General features: G+C 43.2%; 1 protein-coding gene across 1 annotated transcript in view; it reads right to left on the bottom strand.

Annotated features, from left to right (window-relative positions):
* The window catches only part of ITK (IL2 inducible T cell kinase), a gene marked incomplete at its 3' end in the record, with an annotated part of 69,959 nt that overhangs the window by 10,540 nt on the left and 42,109 nt on the right, over window positions 1-17,310 (bottom strand). Inside the window, exons 8-11 of the mRNA XM_027766964.1 lie at window positions 14,733-14,787; window positions 4,132-4,214; window positions 2,134-2,267; window positions 1,397-1,471 (exon numbers count right to left, since the gene is read on the bottom strand). Coding sequence (XP_027622765.1) covers window positions 1,397-1,471; window positions 2,134-2,267; window positions 4,132-4,214; window positions 14,733-14,787 — 347 coding nt within the window. The remainder of the gene's footprint in view (window positions 1-1,396; window positions 1,472-2,133; window positions 2,268-4,131; window positions 4,215-14,732; window positions 14,788-17,310) is intronic.

Below are 17,310 nucleotides of genomic sequence, written 5' to 3' on the forward strand. Positions count from 1 at the left end.
AAAAAAAAAAAAAAAAAGAAAGAAAAAGAAGAGTGGACTGCCCCATAATCCCTGAGATCCCATCCATTAGGGACACATTAGGATCCAAGAGTTATTTGGAATAGCCTTATTTTCATAAGGAAGATGAAGATGCATTATCCCTTCTTGATGCTTCTTGGTCTACCACAACTGGGTTTTTGCCTCTGAGGCAGAGGCTCGACTGTAAGCAGTACTGGTACCTTATGGTAACTATGGTGGACATAGCTCTGGTTAAGGATGAAGAGCCCAGGGCAGTGTTCTCAAGTGTTTTTCTCTGACCACCTGCATTAAAAATCACCTACTGCATTTGTTTAAAATGCAGACTCCAGGCATCCACTACCAGGGATAGTGTTTTGGTAAGTGTTGGTAGAGTCTAGGAGTTAGCATTTTTAACGAGCATTCCAGGGAACTTTGACCCACACTGAAATTTGAAAGCCACAAATCTAGGAGATAGAAAATGAAAATGAGACCAGCCTACTTCTCAAACAGCACAGTTTGGATCAAGGATGGCACCTCAAATGGCTCTGGGTTCCAGGCAGGTAATCTCAAGTGTGCGAATCAGTTCCAAGGGACAAGAAGGCATAGCAGGGGAGGTGGCACCAGGGACACATGCCCTGTCTTAAAGGCAGTTGAACATTTTTATGCTGTAAAAACAAACATTCGTGGATCTTGCCAGCTTTAGCTCTTGCAATGGACCCATACACAACAAACTGGACCACACAAATGTTCTAGAAGATAGCGGCAGTGCAGTGCTAAGGCTTGCTTTCTTTTTTTTTTTTCTGTTTGTTTTTTGAGAGATTTTCACTGTAGGGCGCGTGCGCTTGCCAGACAGACAGAGAGAGACATAGAGACAGAAAGTGAGAAATCACCCCCCAGGGGGGATGGCCATGCCACAATCCCTTCTCCTCCATTCTCCTCTCGGGATCCTGGGCACGCACGCACACGCGCCCGGTGTGAGTTTTAAGCCACCGGGTCCGGGACACGAACCGCGGTCGACTACGTGGGAGTCCAGCGACATAGCCATTACGCTAACTGCTGGTTCCCAGGCTTGCTTTCTAACATTTCTCTAATAATATTTAGTAGAACGTTCTGTAAAAAACAGGTGCTCAATAAACACGACATTGAGGAATGGTTCATTGAAATCAGTAGCGTTGGCTTGGCTTAGATAAACGTGCTCAGACACACACTTCTCTTTCTCGCACACATTGTAATGTCCACGAAGCTACCGTCTCCAGGGATACAGAATACTTGCTTTAATGGTCATTTGAAGTATGGAAAATAGACTTAGGTTGAAGGTAAGTCCATTCAGAATTGACTGCAGGCCTTTAGGGATAAGCATGTTAGTTCAAATACCTAAAATTCTGATCATACTGCTCACCGTATCTTAGCCCTGCTGTGACGGGGGCTTTCTGCCTCAGGGAACAAACTGGATGCCGGAGTCGAGTGACCAGGCCTGGATTGGTTGAAAAGGCAAAGGCAGCAGTTAGAGTTTTACTGTAGCAATCATCTAAATTAAATCACCAGAAAAAAAAAAAATAAATGGATGCAGAAGTTCCTTTTATTCTGGAAAATAAATCCCACAGCCCAATTACTGATATCATTAATATCCTCCTTGAGAAGATTCAGGTCGTGGATTCCACTCTGTGATTTTCAGAGCAGACTTTGCTAATGGAAGATATGTAATATAATATAACATTTGGCATCTGGGACCAGCAGATGGCATAACAGTTACATTGCTGGACTCCCACATTTAGTTGACTGCAGTTCGAATCCCAGATCCAGTGGCTTAAAACTCACACCAGGCACATGTGCATGCCTACCCAAGATCCTGAGAAGAAAATGGAAGAGAAGGGATGTGGCATAGCCATCCCCCCTGAGGGATGATTTTCACTTTCTGTCTGTCTCTTTCTGTCTCTCCGGCAAGTGCACATGCCCTATAGCAAAATTCTTTCTCTTAAAAAAAAAATACAAAACCATTTGGCATCCTTTTCTATTCATATATTTAGTAATTATTTATGGTCAGATTCTCTGACATGAGAAAACCAGACTGGGTTTTGGTCACTTTACTCCCATTTCCCTGGGAGGGTCCCTTCTGACTTTTCCTCTAGAACTTACCTCCTCCATTGTGTTGGTGGTAATTGATGAGAAGGGGGATGGAATCGAACACATACTTCTCAGCCACATAGTACCGCTTGGGATTGTCATTGGTTTCCTTGATGTGATAGTGCTTTATACAGGGGTTGTTCTCACTTCAACAAATAAAACAAATGTAGGGACTATCAGGAAACTATGATGAGGCACACAATGTCTACCAGTATTAGATTCTTATCTTTATTTCATAACCTCTCACGGGAGGGCGGACACATTTTGTCTTGTTTGTCACTGTTGGCAGGGTGGCCCTGGGCACCAGCGGTGCTGTGTTAAGGACTCAGGTTGCATCTGGTTCTAGCTGCCAACAGTACTGGGAGGGATTGGTGATGTTTCGTCCTCAGCCACCACAGGGGCGTGTTACATAGGTGCTATAGGTTTGCCTCTCCTGCTCTGTGGATTTAACCACACGTCAGCATCTGCTGAGGAAACCTCTCTGTCCCTGCTTCCCATCTTCCTTGACTTTGTGGTACAGAGTTAACATAGCCAGCCTAACTGCCATCCGGAGACAAGCCTACCTGTGTGGCTAGCCCCTGGCTGCTGTCTGGGAATTTGGATCCCTGAGGGCACTGACTATTCCTTCAGTAATAGGCACGGCTGGCTGTGCCTACACTGTTTGTACAAACAATGTTGTTTATGCTGAGCCGCTGTTTTCCTCCTGGAAATCTGGAATTTTGGTATATGCTTGCCAGAAGATGTCTGCATAACCAGCCTCTGATAAAAGCCCTGGGCTCTAAGTAGCTAATCAGTTTCCCTGGTAGACAAGAAATCGGATACGTTTTCCTAACTCACTGATAGAGATATGAAGCATGTCTGTGTGACTCCACTAGGAGAGGAGACTCTGGAACTTGTGTTCGCTTTCCTCTGGATTTTGCCCTCATGTCATTTCCCTTTGCTGGTTTTGTTTTGTACCCTTTGCTGTAATAAATCTTAGAATAATAAATAAATCTGGAAGGCCTCTTAGCAAATCATTGAACCTAGAGTGTGGTCTTGGGACCCCCAACACAGACGTTAGTCCTTCTTCATCATAGTTTATGGGGCTGCAGGTCACTCTCCTCATTGGCCCCCAGCTCTGGAGGAAGCGTGGCCCCTCTGGCATGTGCTTTGTATTCTTTCCCATCCCTAAACAGTGCCCTTCCTCTTTGTCACCTGCCTAAACCCCTGCCTCTCTCCAGGTACTGTCTGGGTTTTCTGTTCTCCGGGTGTTCTCTGAGTATTCACCTCAGACGTTAGTGTTCTCTTAATTCTCATTGTACTTTGGTCATTATCAAACTGCTTCATGATGACTAATGTCCTAATTAGAAGAGAATTTAAGACCTAGATAGGCTCTCAGATATCATTTTAACAAGAAGAAACTGGGCTACAGAGAGGAGCGGATCAGCAGTGAGGTCTCACAATCAGATTGGTGGGAGCACAGATGCGGACCACTTGGGCCCTGTAGCTTTAGGGAGGCGCCCTCAGCTCTCTGGGCCTTGGTTTGTCCTGTGTGAAATAGCAGAGTAGCCCTGTACCTGCCTCCGGGCTTCTGGGGTTGGAAATGATCTGTGAAATCCCTGGCACACAGTGAGGACTCAATAAATGGTAGGTAGTTTAATTAGCAGGGCCAGAGCTAGAATTGATCTATTTTCACCTCCAGTTGGAAACATCTTCTCTGTCATTCTATGTATTGAATTATATACTCATCAAATACAGAGTCAACTATTTTATTTCTTTAGAGTCCTGAAATCAGGTATACTAACTGGGAAGAAGACCTGGCATCCACCCCTGGCTTTGTCACTTTCTGATTCTCTTCAGTTCTGTCCTTGCTGTCCTTGGCTTTGGCTTTCTCTGAGAGAACAGGGAGAACATACCATTTCTAGTGAGTCTCGGCCTCTGGCACCACTGGTCTTTGTGTGTGTTAGTCTATTCCTCACTCTCACTCGGAAGTGTCTCTCCCCACCTGGCTGACTTGAGCTAGCCTCATACCTTACGATGGCCTTGGTGAAAACAGACACGGTGTATGTTCCTGGAGTCCTGGAATCTCGGACCATGAAGGCTCCTTCTTTGCCCTGAAATAGTTAGAAAGAATGGAAAGTTACTCAGCCCAGAAAGCCAGACTCGTGTATCCAGCTTCACTTTTCTCATCTGCACAAGGAGGATGTGGCCAGCCTGGCATAGAACAGGTTTTCATTAATAGTCATTGTCATTTCATTTATTCTATTCTTTCAAAAGATTTGTTCTTGGGCTTTTACGTGGGCCAGGGACTGTTCTAGTGCTGGTGTACTGGTGTTAGCCATGAGTAAAGATAGGTAGATATTCCAGTTTAAAATGTACCAGATTCTTGAAAAATATTTCCCAACCCTCATCACAACCTTGCCATCTAGATATTATTATTCTCAAGTTTACCGATGAGGACACGGAGTGCCAGAGAGCCTGTGTAGCTTTTCAATGACCCACAGGTCGTAAGTGCAGAGATGGGACTTGAATTTCGGTTTATGAGCAAAGCCCATGTTCATTCTCCTACTCTCTGATGCTTCTTCTCTATGGGTATTAGAAGCTACTGGAACGTCAGAAAAGTCATGATACATTTTTACATAGAAAAAAATACGTCATGACTTTTTCAATGACCCGATACTTTCCCATTCCCCAACAAGGGCACGAAACTTTCTGTCCTGAATGTATTATTAGTTTTTTAATGGGGATATATTTTTTAGGCCCTTTCCAGAGTGCTGATTTTGCTGCAGGGCAAAAGGAGAAAGCACATTAAGCTCCTGGTTTCAGGAGGGAGATGGGGAGCAGGAGCTGTGTGGAGAATGTGCCTTTCACCACCCTGACAATTTTGCTAGCACTGATGAAATAAACATAAGCAAATGGAGATGCCATTTTATTCATTCCTGGTGGGAATTTCTCATTCAGAACTCTGTTTTAAGAACTTCATGTCTAACACTGTGTTCTTATCCAGCTGTACACCTGTGCTGGTAACATGTATAAGTCTGTTATTTATTTATCTATTTTGAGAGATTTTTGCTATAGGGCACATATGCTCACTGGAGAGACAGAGAGAGCTAGACAGACAGAAAGTGAGAAATTAACCCCCAGCAGGGATGGCCATGTAACAATCCCTTCTCCTCCATTCTCCTCTTGGGATTTTGGGCATGCACACCCATGCACCTGGCATGAGTTTCAAGCCACCAGATCCAAGACTCAAACCTCAGTTGGCCATGTGGGAGTCCAATGCCCTAACCACTATGCCACCTGCTGGCCCAAGCCTGTTATTACTATGATATACTTCATTTAGACATACTGAAGCCTTAAGTGAAAAGTCATTGTTAGATAGGAGCCTCATGTAGAGGGCATGCATATGTAGTATATGAAATAAAATATATAATTTCTAGAACGACACAAGATCTTACATCTCCCAACCCCAAAGGCGGGTTGCCTGCACAAGTGCACACACATACACATAGAAAGTCATGCTGACTGTTTTAATTCAAGAGTCTCAGGCTTAGAAAAAACCTTATAGTCTAGTCCAAGCTGATTCCGGCCTTCCTTGGTACTACTGACATTTTGGATCTGGTTATTCTAGTGCAAGGCCATCCTGTGCTTTACAGGATGTTTATCACCATTCCTAGTCTCAGTATTTTGGGTGACAGACATTGATAAATGTCCCCTGCAGAAAACCAACCCCCCAGTTGAGAATCACTTATCTAGTGCCACTCCCTAAGTTCAGGTATCCCCAGTTTTGTTGATCATTTTATAACTAGCCAGAACTAATCTAATAGAAAAACCTAGTGCTAACCATTCTTCTACGAGTTTGCGTGTATGGAACACATGCTGAAAAGGCTGAAAATCTTCTCCTCTATTTTTCCTTCATGTTAGAATTTGGGGCACACTTGCACGGTACTTGGCCTAATTTTCATGCCATAGAGCTGGGACTTGAACCACAATCAGCCATGTGGGATCCAGCTACCACTAGGTTATGGGACTAGCCCTATAGATTTGCCTATTCTAGACATTTCATGTAAATGGAATCTTATAATTTGTGGGGTGTGTGTGTATGTGTGATGGCCTTCTTTCACTAAGGATATTTTTTTTAAGGTCCATCCAAGTTGTAGCATGCCTCAGTACTTCATTTCTTTCTATGAACGGATAATACTGCATTGATATTTGCATTATATAGATATATCATAGTCTGTTTATTTATTTATTTTGAGAGAGAGATTTTTGCAAGAGGGCACGTGCATTCCCCAGAGAGACAGAAAGTGAGAAATCACCCCCCAGGGGGGATGGCCACACCACAATCCCTTCTCCTCCAATCTCCTCTCTGGATTTTGAGCATGCACACACACATGCCCGGTGTGAGTTTTAAGCTGCCAGGTCCAGGATTTGGACAGCAGTAGATTATGAGGGAGTCCATCAATGTAACCATGACATCATCTGCTGGTCCCTGTTTACTCATTCTTAAGCTGATGAAATGAGGTATTTCCATGTTTGACTGCTGCAAATAGTGAATTTGTGTCTAGATTCTTTGCTTAACATCATGTCTCTACCATTCCTTTACATGTTGCAGGCAGCATAGCTTGTCTTCAACATTTTTCCCCTTTTGTCAAATAATGCAGCTTTTGCTCTTGCTTCATTGAAATGTGATGGGTTAAGCTCAAAACAGGAAGGAACAAAACTTCAGCAGAGGGAGAATTTATCTGAATTGTAAGTCACTCTCCAGAGGAAGAATCATAGACCAAAGGGCTCAGAAATTTATCAATTGTCTCTGAAGAGGAGAGTGTGAGTATCTCCTTCATTCAATCAAATATTTTTGTTGTTGTAGTTTCTGTTATTCTTTCAAAGAAGCCATAGTTTTTCTGAAAGATACTGTAATTAAAGCAACAGCCAATTGGTAACAACCGTACGTCATTTGTAGGCCTCAGAGACAGGAGAGGGAGTGTTTGCAGTCAGCTCTGTCAGACATGGAAGGCTCAGCTCCTTTGAAGCACACTCTCCCCCGCTGTGGCTGCTCTGCGTGGCATTCAGTGATAGTGACAGGAAACTCTGGTTTGGGGCTGAGACAGCCAGCATGTGCTTTGCCGCCTGCTTTAGGTGAGGGGCTAAGAGGAAGTCAGGATGGCTCAGAACCTTGGAGTTTCATTATTCATATTGCTGCTACGTCGGGGGCAATGCAGCCAGAGAAGGCCTCGCAGTTTATCTTTTACTACCTTATCTAGGAAAATAAAGATGCAGCAATTGAAAAGAAGCATGCCAAGGAGCTGAAATACCTATACCACCATGGAGGAAGGGGAGACTAGGGCGTACCTCGTATATTCTCTTATTGACTCTAGGTGTAGGAGTGTGTATGGGTGTGCATGTGCGTGTGTGTGTTGTGTGTGTGTGTGTGTGTGTGTGTGTGTGTGGTGTGTGTGAGAAGAACAGCCCTGTTTTAGTTCAGACTATGCCACTGGTTCATTTTCAGAACTTGGTTCCAGTTTACCTGCCTATAATACAATGGTGATGGGTCAGATGATCACTACAGGGAATTCTAACTCCAACAGTCTATAGTTCAGTGGATTTCAAATGTTTGCTGATTAAATGTAGGAGCCTTGATTTTTTCATCTACAAAATGACCTTTATAATGTTGTTAGGAGAATTAAAGTAAAGTGCATAGAACATCCTGGAACATGATACCAGAACAAGGACTGTAAGGGTTATTATTAGCCATTATTATTACATGCTATGGTATGCCATCTGTTGGAAGTATTGTGTGTGTGTGTGGTGTGTGAGTGAAGAACAGCCCTGTTTTAGTTCAGACTATGCCACTGGTTCATTTTCAGAACTTGGTTCCAGTTTACCTGCCTATAATACAATGGTGATGGGTCAGATGATCACTACAGGGAATTCTAACTCCAACAGTCTATAGTTCAGTGGATTTCAAATGTTTGCTGATTAAATGTAGGAGCCTTGATTTTTTCATCTACAAAATGACCTTTATAATGTTGTTAGGAGAATTAAAGTAAAGTGCATAGAACATCCTGGAACATGATACCAGAACAAGGACTGTAAGGGTTATTATTAGCCATTATTATTACATGCTATGGTATGCCATCTGTTGGAAGTATTAATTACATTGTCTGTCTACATCTGAGATAAGCTGGCTGAGTTAGGGGTATTTTTCTTTCTGTTCATACAATTTGAAGGTGATCTTGCAGAAGATAATCTCAACACACTGGCTAAATTATTGGGAAAAGACAGACATAATTTATAGCCTTGCCATGCTACATTACTTTTTTTTTGGTAGAGGTTTTTTGCCTTAGGGCACATGTGCTCACTAGAGAGATAGAGAGACAGAGATAATGAGAGGGAAAATGAGAAATCAACCCCTGGGTGGATGGCCATGCTGCAATCCCTTCTCCTTTATTCTCCTCCCAGGATCTTGGGCATGCATACGCATGTGCCAAGCTTGAGTTTTAAGCCACTGGGTCTGGGACTTGAACCATGGTCAACCATGTAGGAGTCCAGCAACATAACCACTATACCATCTGCTGACCCCCACAAGCCACTTTAAACATGTCTCCGATATGTAGACATCTGACATTCTGGAGGAGTTTCTTCTCTTGAAACAAACCTATCATTAAGTTAATATTACATCTTTAAGGATATCTTAGAGGGTTGACAGGTGGCGTGGTGGTTGGGGTTGGTGGACTCCCACATGGCTGACTGCAGTTGAAGTCCTGGACCTGGTGACTTGCTTTCTCACTTTCTTTCTTTCTCACTCTGTCCCTCTCTGGTCAAATTAAAGTAAGTAAAAAGGGGACCACCAGTTAGCGTAATGGCTATGTTGCTGGACTCTCACGTAGTCAACTGCAGTTCGAGTACCGGACCCGGTGACTTAAAACTCACGCCGGTCGCGTATGCATGCATGCCCAAGACCCCGAGAGGAGAATGGAGGAGAAAGGATTGTGGCATGGCCATCCCCCCAGGGGGTGATTTCTTGCTTTCTGTCTCTCTGTCTCTCTCTGTCTGTCTGGTGAGCACACGCGCCCTATAGCAAAAACCTCTCCAAAAAAAAAAAAGTAAGTAAATAAAGTAAAGTAAATAAGTAAAATATCACATGAACATATGATAAATCAATGCCTTGATAAGGCTCCTACTGAAATTCAGGTCATCTGTGTGCAAGAGGCTCCAAGGTCCTAGGTGAGACACAGAATCCCAGATCACAAGTAATTTACCTTTTTTTTGGCCATAGGGTGCATACACTTGCTGGAGAGAGACAGAGAGAGAAAGTGAGAAATAATCCCTAAGGAGGATGGCTACACCACAATCCCTTCTCCACGCACACATCCCCAGCATGATTTTCAAGCTGCTGGGTCTAGGACTCAAACCGCAGTCAGCCATGTGGAAGTCCAGCACCTTAACCACCACACCACCTGCTGGCCCCAGTAATTTATCTTCTTTCTAGTTAAAGACAGAAGAGGAACTGCTGAGATACAAGACAGAGTGAGAATAGAGCCACTGGAGAGATGAAGACATCACACCATAAGGGTTCAAAGCCAGGAGTAACCACATTCTATGGCTAGAGAGAGGGAAGGCATGAGAGGCTTCTTAGAGGAGGAGGCATTTAAAGAATTAATAAAGCACATTAGGAGATTTCAGTGGTCGCTAAAGTTGCATCAGTTTCAGGATCATCTGGGTGCCACCTCTAAGGTTCTGATTGAATGGATCTGAAAGGCAGGACTTTTTAGAAATAATTTCTTTTAAAAAAAATCTCCTCATGCCCCCTGGGCTGGCCTCATAGCACAGCAATTAAGTGCTACGCACAGGGAGGAGGATTTCACATAGACGATGGGGTTTGAATCTGAGCCCCAGTGGCTTGAAAAACAGGTGCAGGTGCGTGTGTGGCCCAAATCCTGACAGGATGGAGAAATGGAGAGAAAAGGGATTGCAGCATATCCTCACCCCATTGGGCGTGATCACTCTCCTTTCCCTCTTTCTGGCGATCACACAAGCCCTCTGTTACTAAATAAATAAATAAATAAATAAATAAATAAATAAAAAATCCCAGCTTTTAAATGAATAACTGTTATTAACTTTTGATGTATTCATTCAACAAGTATTTCTTGAGTAACCACTTTGCACTAGATATCTTTCTGGGTACTAAGGCTCAGCAGGAGTAAGATACAGGGTTTATATTCCAGTGGAGAAATCTGTATGAGGCAGAACACCAAGAGTTTTAGTTTTTAAGGTGAAATGAATCAATCTATCTTTTAAGAATACTCACATGTTAGGTAAGAAGGCTAAATACACCTAGGAAACAATAAAGCTATTGTTTCAAACAGTACACAAGTACAGCAAAAGAATATAAGCTAGACTAGGAGTGCAGCGGACTGAGCCCTGTACCTGGGGACCTGGACCCCACATGGTGGACTGCAATTCGAATCCTGGCCCTGGCAGCTTGAAGAATACCTGGTATGGGTGTGTGCTTGTCCCAAATCCTGACGAGACAGAGACATAAAGGAAAATGGATTGTGGTGTGACCATGCCCCATTAGGGGGGCTTTCTCTCTCTCTTGGGTAAGTACACGCACCTCCTGGAAATCAGAAGAAGAATAGTGAGGAGGGGGAGGAGGCTTAGGAGGAGGACAAGGAGGAGAAAATGACGGGCAAAATACTAGCAAAAATGATTCCATTCTAGCTTTTCAGAATCTGCAATTGATCTGACAGCGACCCACTGAAGTTTGCCTGCATGTCTACCTAAGGATGAAAAGAAGATTTGGTTGAGTAGTTCAAAATATTGGTAAGGAAGAATGTTTCAACGGCTTGTGAGAACAAAATGTATTCAAGTGCCTCAAAAGAACTGCTGTAAAATAGGAACCCTCTAGTTAGTCATTAATGTGGGCTGTTTCAAGTGGGCCATAGACTTCATTAACTGATGTGTCACTGAAAATAACAAAACTGCACTTGTTTAAACACAGTGTAATTCAGGTTTTTAATTAATGCCAAGCTTGAGTTTTAAGCCACTGGGTCTGGGACTTGAACCATGGTCAACCATGTAGGAGTCCAGCAACATAACCACTATACCATCTGCTGACCCCCACAAGCCACTTTAAACATGTCTCCGATATGTAGACATCTGACATTCTGGAGGAGTTTCTTCTCTTGAAACAAACCTATCATTAAGTTAATATTACATCTTTAAGGATATCTTAGAGGGTTGACAGGTGGCGTGGTGGTTGGGGTTGGTGGACTCCCACATGGCTGACTGCAGTTGAAGTCCTGGACCTGGTGACTTGCTTTCTCACTTTCTTTCTTTCTCACTCTGTCCCTCTCTGGTCAAATTAAAGTAAGTAAAAAGGGGACCACCAGTTAGCGTAATGGCTATGTTGCTGGACTCTCACGTAGTCAACTGCAGTTCGAGTACCGGACCCGGTGACTTAAAACTCACGCCGGTCGCGTATGCATGCATGCCCAAGACCCCGAGAGGAGAATGGAGGAGAAAGGATTGTGGCATGGCCATCCCCCCAGGGGGTGATTTCTTGCTTTCTGTCTCTCTGTCTCTCTCTGTCTGTCTGGTGAGCAAACGCGCCCTATAGCAAAAACCTCTCCAAAAAAAAAAAAAGTAAGTAAATAAAGTAAAGTAAATAAGTAAAATATCACATGAACATATGATAAATCAATGCCTTGATAAGGCTCCTACTGAAATTCAGGTCATCTGTGTGCAAGAGGCTCCAAGGTCCTAGGTGAGACACAGAATCCCAGATCACAAGTAATTTACCTTTTTTTTGGCCATAGGGTGCATACACTTGCTGGAGAGAGACAGAGAGAGAAAGTGAGAAATAATCCCTAAGGAGGATGGCTACACCACAATCCCTTCTCCACGCACACATCCCCAGCATGATTTTCAAGCTGCTGGGTCTAGGACTCAAACCGCAGTCAGCCATGTGGAAGTCCAGCACCTTAACCACCACACCACCTGCTGGCCCCAGTAATTTATCTTCTTTCTAGTTAAAGACAGAAGAGGAACTGCTGAGATACAAGACAGAGTGAGAATAGAGCCACTGGAGAGATGAAGACATCACACCATAAGGGTTCAAAGCCAGGAGTAACCACATTCTATGGCTAGAGAGAGGGAAGGCATGAGAGGCTTCTTAGAGGAGGAGGCATTTAAAGAATTAATAAAGCACATTAGGAGATTTCAGTGGTCGCTAAAGTTGCATCAGTTTCAGGATCATCTGGGTGCCACCTCTAAGGTTCTGATTGAATGGATCTGAAAGGCAGGACTTTTTAGAAATAATTTCTTTTAAAAAAAATCTCCTCATGCCCCCTGGGCTGGCCTCATAGCACAGCAATTAAGTGCTACGCACAGGGAGGAGGATTTCACATAGACGATGGGGTTTGAATCTGAGCCCCAGTGGCTTGAAAAACAGGTGCAGGTGCGTGTGTGGCCCAAATCCTGACAGGATGGAGAAATGGAGAGAAAAGGGATTGCAGCATATCCTCACCCCATTGGGCGTGATCACTCTCCTTTCCCTCTTTCTGGCGATCACACAAGCCCTCTGTTACTAAATAAATAAATAAATAAATAAATAAATAAATAAAAAATCCCAGCTTTTAAATGAATAACTGTTATTAACTTTTGATGTATTCATTCAACAAGTATTTCTTGAGTAACCACTTTGCACTAGATATCTTTCTGGGTACTAAGGCTCAGCAGGAGTAAGATACAGGGTTTATATTCCAGTGGAGAAATCTGTATGAGGCAGAACACCAAGAGTTTTAGTTTTTAAGGTGAAATGAATCAATCTATCTTTTAAGAATACTCACATGTTAGGTAAGAAGGCTAAATACACCTAGGAAACAATAAAGCTATTGTTTCAAACAGTACACAAGTACAGCAAAAGAATATAAGCTAGACTAGGAGTGCAGCGGACTGAGCCCTGTACCTGGGGACCTGGACCCCACATGGTGGACTGCAATTCGAATCCTGGCCCTGGCAGCTTGAAGAATACCTGGTATGGGTGTGTGCTTGTCCCAAATCCTGACGAGACAGAGACATAAAGGAAAATGGATTGTGGTGTGACCATGCCCCATTAGGGGGGCTTTCTCTCTCTCTTGGGTAAGTACACGCACCTCCTGGAAATCAGAAGAAGAATAGTGAGGAGGGGGAGGAGGCTTAGGAGGAGGACAAGGAGGAGAAAATGACGGGCAAAATACTAGCAAAAATGATTCCATTCTAGCTTTTCAGAATCTGCAATTGATCTGACAGCGACCCACTGAAGTTTGCCTGCATGTCTACCTAAGGATGAAAAGAAGATTTGGTTGAGTAGTTCAAAATATTGGTAAGGAAGAATGTTTCAACGGCTTGTGAGAACAAAATGTATTCAAGTGCCTCAAAAGAACTGCTGTAAAATAGGAACCCTCTAGTTAGTCATTAATGTGGGCTGTTTCAAGTGGGCCATAGACTTCATTAACTGATGTGTCACTGAAAATAACAAAACTGCACTTGTTTAAACACAGTGTAATTCAGGTTTTTAATTAATTTTGCACTCCTCTTGATTAGTTCTTATTAGTCAGACTTTGCTCTGCTCCCCAGCAACGCGGGCTGGGGGAACCAGGTGCTGAGGTGGCAGCACGCGCATTGGAAGTTCCACTAGAGAAAACACACATGCCCGGCAACTACCTTTGGACACTCTGTCTGCAGATCTGGAGTGAGACCAGGGACCCGTATTTGCAAACATTTCCCAGCAGTTCGAATGTGTAGTCTATCTGGAAGTCGAGGAAACAATTACATGCCGAACCTAGGAGAAAGCGAACTAGGGTGCCACAATGACTCTGTCCGATTCCTTTTCCTCCATGAAATCTTTCCTCATGGCTCTAGAGTTCACCTTAGCATATCTCTGATCACCCTCGAACTCTTTCTCCAGAGTCTCCAGAGTCTGCTATGGCCATGGTCTGTGCTCAGCTGTCGCCATGGGACCGGGAGCAGAGAGTGCAGTGTGAGAGCCGGGCCTTTGGCGTCCCTGATTCAGTTCATTGTCCATCTTATCCTCAGTGAGAAGCTGAGGCTCAGAGGAAGAGATGACCGACTGCAAAGTCACACACTGAGTTGGTGACAGAACAGGATGCAGACCCACTACACATCTCATATATATCCTGCCTTCTCTCTTCTCATCCTTAATCCTGACATCCCTGGGTTGGATAGGTCCTGCTCTCATACTGCTTGGCTTTAATACTGTTAATGAGAAATAAGCAAAAATAGGTGCTCTATTTATTCTGGACAAACAGCCTCATCGGGTGGAATCTGAATCATAGCTACTCCTAACCTCAACAGAGATGGAGGCCTGGCAGATCGGCCCTGTGGGTCTCTAGATCACACAGTTGTGGAGATGATGGCAGGTCAGTTTCAAGGTCTTTGGGCCTCCCCAGGGTGTCCTGTCCTGTGGTTTGCTTGTTCTGTAAGCCCCCAGAATATTTTTTACGAGCCACGAAAACCATAGTGAATCCGATATGTCAACTCAATGCGTTGGCATAAACCACAATATGACTGAAACAACAGTCCAGCTCATTTTGTTGTAAGGCAAATGACAGTGTGAGGAGACTTACAGTGTCCAGAAGAAGTTTTTCAGCTTTGTCTCGGCTGATGCTCTTATTGTACCACCTGAAGGCAGGAAAAGTCCCGTGTTAGTGACATCTTTTTTTTAAATTACATTATTAATTCTTATCAAAACAGAAGTATTTATTTATTTAATTCCACTTGTTATTATTAATTGACCAGAGAGAGAGAAAGGGAAAGGGAGAAAGCAAGCCATCAGGGCTTGAGACTTGAACCACAGTCGGCCATGTGGGAGTCCAGCTCCCTTAACCACCACGCCACCTCCTGCCGGCCCCTAAATAACATTTTTAATTGCAAAATATAATGCTCTGTTTCTACTGGTGCTTTCAAACTCAAATGCAAGGGGACAACAGGTGGCATAGTGGTTAAGGCACTAGACTCCCACCTGGCCATCCATGGTTTGAGTTCTAGACCTAGTGGTTTGCTTTCTCACGTTCTCTGTCTCTCTCTGTTGAGTGCACATACTCTATAGGAAATTTAAAATAATAGTAATAAATAATATTAAGCAACTAAAAAAAAAACAAATAAAAATAAGTAAGTTAAAACCAAACCAAACCAAAGTCCTCAAATGCAAAAGCATGGTCTACTTCTAGGTAACAAAATGTTTAACTTGAGAACTAATGAAACAGTATTGGCAAAACGGTGACTGACGATGGTTGAAGCTGGGATGTGGGTATATAGAGGCTCATCATATTTGTTTCTCTGCTTTTGTGCATGTTAAAAATTTCCCATAATCACACTTGAGAAAATATTTATCTTCCTCTCTATTTCATAAGTCTGTGGGTGGTTATAAGTGGGCAGGTGCTAGGGCAGTTATAAAAATTTAGTAACAATTTGAGAGTTTAACAAATATCTTTTTAAAACAACTTCAGCACTTTCTCTTTATGACTAGTCTTCCAGACCTGCCAAGTAATTGTATTGTTTTTACAATTTTGGTGTCTGATAGAAAACAACTAGACAGTGGTAAAGAAGAATATAAATGATTTTTAGGGATGACACAAGAGTGTCAACAGCATTGAAATCACATCTTGGCTTCTCTGGTAAGAAGAGGTAGAAGGATCATCGGTTAACAATTAATTTTGGGGGACCAGCAGATGGCATAATGGTTACATTGCTGGAATTCTACATGGCTGACTGTGGTTTGAGTCCTGGATCTGGCAACTTGAAACTCACAAGGGGTGTGTGTATGTGCGTGTTTGTCCAAAATCCCGAGGGGAGAATAGAGAAGGGATTGTGGTGTGGCCATACCCCCTGGGGGGTGATTTCTCGCTTTCTGTCTCTCTCTGTCTCTCCAGTAAGTAAACACGCCCTATAGCAAAAATATCTCAAGAAAATAAAAGGGGGGGGAACTGGTAGGTGGTGTGGTGGTAAAAGGTGCTGGACTCTCACATGGTTGACTGTGGTTCAAGGCCCAGATCTGGTGGCTTGCTTTCTCACTTTCCCTCTCTTTCTTTCTCTAGTCAAATATAAAAACCAACAATAATAAATAAGTAAAAGTTAAATAAAATAATTCTTTTAAAAAATGGGACCAGCAGATGGTGTAATGGTTATGTTGCTGGACTCCCACGTAGTTGATTGCAGTTAGAGTCTGGACCTGGTGGCTTAAAACTCACACCAGGCACGTGTGGCTATGGCCCGAAATTCCGAGAAGAGAATGGAGAGGAAGAGATTGTGGCATGGCCATCCCCCCTAGGGAGTATTTCTTACTTTCTGTCTCTCTGTCTCTCTCTTTCTCTCCAGTGAGTGCAAGCGTCCTATAGAAAAAAAACCAACAAAACAAAAACCAATTAGTTTTGGAAACTATCGGGTTATCAGAAAAGTCATGATGCATTTTTGCATAGAAAAACATGTCATAGGGGCCTGCAGATGGCATGGTAGTTAAGGATGTTGGACTCCCACATGGCCAATGGTGGTTCAAGTCCTGGACCTGGTGGCTAACTTTCTCACTTTCCCTCTCTCTCTCTCTCTCTCACACACACTCTGTCCCTCTCTAGTCAAATTAAAAGAACAAACAAACAAACAAATAAATAAAGTTAAATAGTAAAATAATTCTTTAAAAAAAAGTCATAACTTTTCCGGCAACCAAATAATACATCCATGAGGAAAGGCCTAAGTGGAGAAAGAATACCACTTACTACACTTGTTTGGCTACCTGAGAGTAGTCAGGAATAAAAATTAATGGATTCTTTTGAGCATCTTGAACATTGCATGACAAACAGTACTTTACACTTCCATGGGCTCCTAGAGATTATCTGAGGGCAAATATGCTTCATCTTGTGTGCAAATTCCAAAAGATTAGGAGTGGCTGCCTGAAGCTGTTCATTGAAGATTGAGGCCAGTCTTGGGCTTAGGGGATAAAAGTGTCACGCCCAAGAATTCTGTCCACCTGAGTGCTGTGCACAGGGTGGGAAAATCAGCACCAGTGTCGGTCTGCCTTCCTTCATCTTGTATGGTCTTCGTTGTATGGAGAAGGAATCTGAGATCCAACAGGTTGGGGTAACTTGCCTAAGGTCAGGTTTCCAAACCAAAGCAGGAGACCTGAATCTAATTGATTTACTACCCCATGGC

This window comes from Tupaia chinensis, unplaced genomic scaffold (assembly GCF_000334495.1).
Source record: "Tupaia chinensis unplaced genomic scaffold, TupChi_1.0 Scaffold143796_1, whole genome shotgun sequence".
NCBI lineage: Eukaryota > Metazoa > Chordata > Mammalia > Scandentia > Tupaiidae > Tupaia > Tupaia belangeri.